Genomic DNA, 4,480 nt, shown 5'->3' with positions numbered 1-4,480 from the left:
GGCAAGGTTGCCCATAGTTGTAAGTGTGTGGGGGTGGTTGTGCCCAAGAACTTCCTTCCGGGCCTCCAACACCTGTACCTCGAGTTCCTCGGCCTCCCTCGACTTGCCCAGGAACCGCAAAGCAGAAGCAATCTCTTGTCTAGTTATAAGGGTTTGAGGGTGCCATTCCCCGAGGCGTTGCTTACTGACAGTTTCCGCATTTGTCAGCGTCTGATGCGCGAGCTCGTATTTTCCTTGTTCACGAAGATATGCTCCCGTATTGTACAGCAGCTTTGCCCATTCCTCAGCTATATCCTCTTCAGGTTTGTAGTCGAAAACTGCTTGGACGTGTGGGAGGAGCGTCCGGCACCTTGACCAGTTCTCGTATTTATATGGGCTTGGAAACAATGTCGCCATCTGCTTGATGAAGTCCTGCTGAAAGTCCTTGTAGAGATCCTTCCTTTCCAGCCACCGTCGCGTCGAGAACGAAACGAGAGGGTGCACGCTGAGCTCGTCCCCTGCATCATTGATGGACACAAGGCAATAGTCCCTCAATCTAATCACATCATGGTTGAATGCAGGAATCTCTGTGTTGTTGTCTGTGCGGTCCGACTCAGACTGTCTGGCGGAAGCTTGGGCCAATGGTGCTGGCTTTGAATCCTTTGTTTTTGATTGAGTGTCCTTTGCCCGTGGCCAACAGAGTGTCAATGCCGAACAAATCCGTAAGAGCTTTCCCGTCTTTTTCGGCCTTGTATTATCATCTGGACTCAGCTCCTCGAGACTCTCAACTACGGGATTTAAGGTTTTACCCGAAGGCTTGAGAGCCCAGGGAGGGATGCTCTGTGGTTCAAAAAAGCTCATCAGTGACAAAAGGTCAGCTGCCGAAGGATGTAGATCCCGAAGCCGATCGAATGTGATTTCCCATGTCGTCAGAATAGCGTTCGATGCACCGTAGCCCCGGTATAAGTCGGGTGCGTCATGCTGGAGAAGCTTGACCTTTTCACTCTTCTCTCGGAAGTCATCGAGGTATTGCTCGGGGGAGTAGAGTGGACGGTGTGTCTGAATATATGCTGCCGCTTGAACGATAGCAAGGGGAATATCACCAAGTTCTGCCACGAGACTCTCGGCTGTCTCTGGTTTAGGGGGTGGCTTCAGCTTGCTTCGAAGGAGGGTAAGAGACTCGGCTCGTGCCATCGATCCAATTTCAAAAAGATGGTCAGGATTGTGGCCGGTCAGATCGCGCGCCAGGCGCATGTCGCGAGTGGTGACAAGGATTGATCCGTTGTCACTTTGTGGAAGGTATTGTGCCAGGCGAAGGTTGGTAACGCCGCTCGATTTGTCGTAAAACATATCGTAATCATCGGCGTTGTCGATGACCAACGTCCAGCCCTCGGTGCATTTATACGACAACCAGTCACGCACAAGCTCCAGGATGTTGGCCTTGGGGTCCTCGCGACCAGGCAACTCGACATGCCCGGCAATTGCCCTGAAGCCCCGTTCGAAGGTGGCTTGAGTACTGGAGTCAACCCAGAAGATCCATTTTTGCTTGCCATCAGATTCCTGAGCCTTATGAAGGCGACGGGCGTATTCAATAGCGAGTTGCGACTTGCCGGCTCCGCCGAAACCGACAAGGGCGACTCGAGTGTGATGGTGGTTGAACTTCTTGGCGATGCGGTCGAGAATGTCTCCTCGGTCGACAAAGTTCGGGTTTTTGGAAAACGGGATAAAGATGCCTGGCTGCGGTCGTTCTGCATCAATGGCCAAGGTCAGTCATGTTCAATCTTTCCAAGAGCAAAGTATGCTGACCTCGTGGAGGCTGGAATTGCGCGTTGATCGGTCCATAATTGTTTGCTATTTGGAACCCCTGGTTCTCGTCTCCGAAAGATGCCGACGTTGCCATCTTGTCATCGGCTCGGCCTCAACCGCATCAAGGCTGGTGATGGGTGAATACCGGACTGGCTGTTATGGCGGGTTGCGTGAATCACAGGCGCTTGTGTTCGATGCTTTACCCCTCACCTTGAAGGCAGAAAGCGCCGTCTGCTCAGCTCGATGGGAGAACGACCAGTCTGCTGCACGTGATGGCTGATTGGGTGGCATCGACCACAGCCTTGTCGGGCACCAAGCCGCGATGGGAATGCCCAACCCAAAGCCTTGGGAAGGGTTCTGCGGCTGAAGACGCGCCGCGCAAAGAGGGGGGTCGAGCTGAATTATGTACGTCATTACCATGGGTGTCGCGTCTAGACGCGTCTGAGGAAGAGGGGGACAGTTGGCTGAGGCGTTATAGCAGCGCAAGATCACCATCGCTATTAGCTGTTGGTGTTGTTGGAGATTCCGGTAGTAATGCGTAGTACGGAGTAGTTAGTAATAATACTACGCAGTAGTAACAGGAATAAGTCCTTCGTTATGCCCGCAAAACAACTACCGGACCAGGCCGTCCTACGTTGCACTCAACCCGGGAAAAGTGCCCAGCGCTACCTGATCTCCGGGGGCTACAGACCCGTACGAGTGAGTATCCGTCCCTGTTTACCCCAGATCGCCAAGTCGGGCACCACGCTCCGCTCCGCAACCATTGCCGGGACCCCTTAATCCCGCCGTCACCTTCGCTACGGTTCTGGGCCAAGCTCACAATATATTCCGCCAACGACTTGCCCCGGAGCTATATTATCCGCTCACCGTATACCGTATTGCTTCCGAGGTTTAGGACACATCGGAATAGGTCAAAAAGGGGATCGCATCCCACAGCCAAACCGCCGAAATGGACCTGCTCCTCTCCGACCAAGGACTCAGCCTGCCCTCTCCAGTCTCTCCTTTACCTCATCACCGGCAGCACCCATCCCACCCACCATGACAAACCTCTTCCACACCCTCCTCGCGGGGGCCGCCCTCCTCACGGCCACCGCCAACGCCCAATGCGGCGCCGGCTCTCCCCATGCCACGGTCACCGGCGGTGGTAACTGGTTCCAAGCCCAGCGCGGCTCCCAACAACTCTACGCCGGCTCCGACTACCGCCTGGCCATCCAGACGGCCCTCGACGCCATCAGCCCCGGCCAGCGCGTGGCCGTGATGGCCTCTGGCTCCATCGGCGCCAGCACCATTACCATCACGAGCGGCAAGATCTTTGAAGGGTGCGGGACCATCAACGTCGGCAACCGGGCCGGGCGCGGCGCCATCGAGTCGACCGACACCAACGACGTGCAGATCCCGTACCTGAGCATGACGGGCAACCCGTACTTTGGCCTGCGCTTCTCGGGCACGCGGAATCTGTATCTCGGCAAGATCAACATGAACCTCAGCGGCGGGCTGGGTATCCGCTTCGACCGCGACCGCGCCCCCAATTACAACGTCCGCATGGACACCATCACCGTCACCGGCGCCGGCAGCCACGCGGTCGAGACGTGGAACATTGATGGTTTACAAATCAACTCGGTCATTGCCCGGAACGTGGGCGAGTGCGGCCTGCTGCTGCAGAAGACCACCAACGCGCGCGTCGGGCTGGTGGATGGCGAGAATGTGGCCACCGGCAACGGCTACGCGACGTTGAGGTTCGCCAACAACAACGGCCAGCTGCCCAACGGACAGTACACCACCAACGTCTACGTCGACCGGGTCGTCTCGCGCGGCGGTGGTCGCGGGTTCTTCTGCGTCTCGCAGAGCGGCGGCGCGTCGATTGGATATCTGGATCTGGCCAACAACGGCAACAACGCGATTCTGATTGAGAACTGCTATAACGTGCAGATCCAGGGCGGCAGGGTCAACGGCGGTGGTGAGGTCCGCTTGTCGGCCAGGTCGGAGTTCCCCAACAACAGGGATGTGTCCATCACCCTCCAGGTCGATAACACGTCGGTCAGGGAGCAGCCGTGTGGCCAGAATATCCGGTGGAATATTTCGGGCAATGCTAGGAGGCAGACTTGCTCGTAAGGGGAGGATTCATAGCTTAAGAGGAGAGAAGGGGGTGAAGGAAAGGGGTAGTCAATAAACTTCAATTTCAAGTCTTGTGAAACAATTTCAACCTGGTTTTGCTCGCCACGGGCACTTGATGTTATCTACAATTGTGAAAATCAACGAACACATTGGATTTGTAAATTCCAAGGACTCAGCTCCAACCCACAACCCTCCCGAGACTGTTCAAAGCTGCTCTCATATCAATGCAGGACGGGTGACGAAGCAGGCAATCCAAACCCATAAATGCTTCGAAAACCCAATCCCCATCCCCAGACTTCCCGCCAAACTCCAGACATTCAAGACACCGCAAGGCAAAGCACCATCATCTGTCAAACCCCTTCCCCTCAAAACTTCTTACTCCTTCAAGTCCCACACCCCAACCCATCGAAAAATTCACCGCAGGATCCAATCCCTCACTCGTTAATCAACAACCCGCAACTCAACTCTTCAATCCCCTCACCTCTGTTCTTCACCCAGGTACCTGAAATCCCTAGGAACTCAACTCCCTCCCCCCCCACCCCTACTCCACTACCTCCTCACTACCTAACCTACCCCCTAA

General features: G+C 55.4%; 2 protein-coding genes across 2 annotated transcripts; one reads left to right on the top strand and one right to left on the bottom strand.

Annotated features, from left to right (window-relative positions):
* Window positions 1-784: 784 nt before the first annotated feature.
* On the bottom strand, window positions 785-1,879 carry VTJ04DRAFT_9750 (uncharacterized protein; the record flags this gene model as incomplete). Its single annotated transcript, XM_069368331.1, has 3 exons — window positions 785-819; window positions 930-1,727; window positions 1,786-1,879. The coding sequence occupies 3 exons, from the start codon at window positions 1,877-1,879 to the stop codon at window positions 785-787; spliced, it is 927 nt and encodes a 308-aa protein (XP_069214485.1).
* A 944-nt stretch (window positions 1,880-2,823) lies between these two features.
* VTJ04DRAFT_9749 (uncharacterized protein) lies at window positions 2,824-3,897 on the top strand (the record flags this gene model as incomplete). The annotated part of the gene is made up of 1 exon (XM_069368329.1): window positions 2,824-3,897. The coding sequence occupies one exon, from the start codon at window positions 2,824-2,826 to the stop codon at window positions 3,895-3,897; it is 1,074 nt and encodes a 357-aa protein (XP_069214484.1).
* Window positions 3,898-4,480: the final 583 nt, after the last annotated feature.

This window comes from Mycothermus thermophilus, assembly GCF_041956435.1.
Source record: "Mycothermus thermophilus strain CBS 625.91 unplaced genomic scaffold VTJ04scaffold_7, whole genome shotgun sequence".
Taxonomy (NCBI): domain Eukaryota; kingdom Fungi; phylum Ascomycota; class Sordariomycetes; order Sordariales; family Chaetomiaceae; genus Mycothermus; species Mycothermus thermophilus.
The sequence above is the reverse complement of the archived record's forward strand: the minus strand, read 5'-3'. Positions and strand labels throughout refer to the sequence as shown.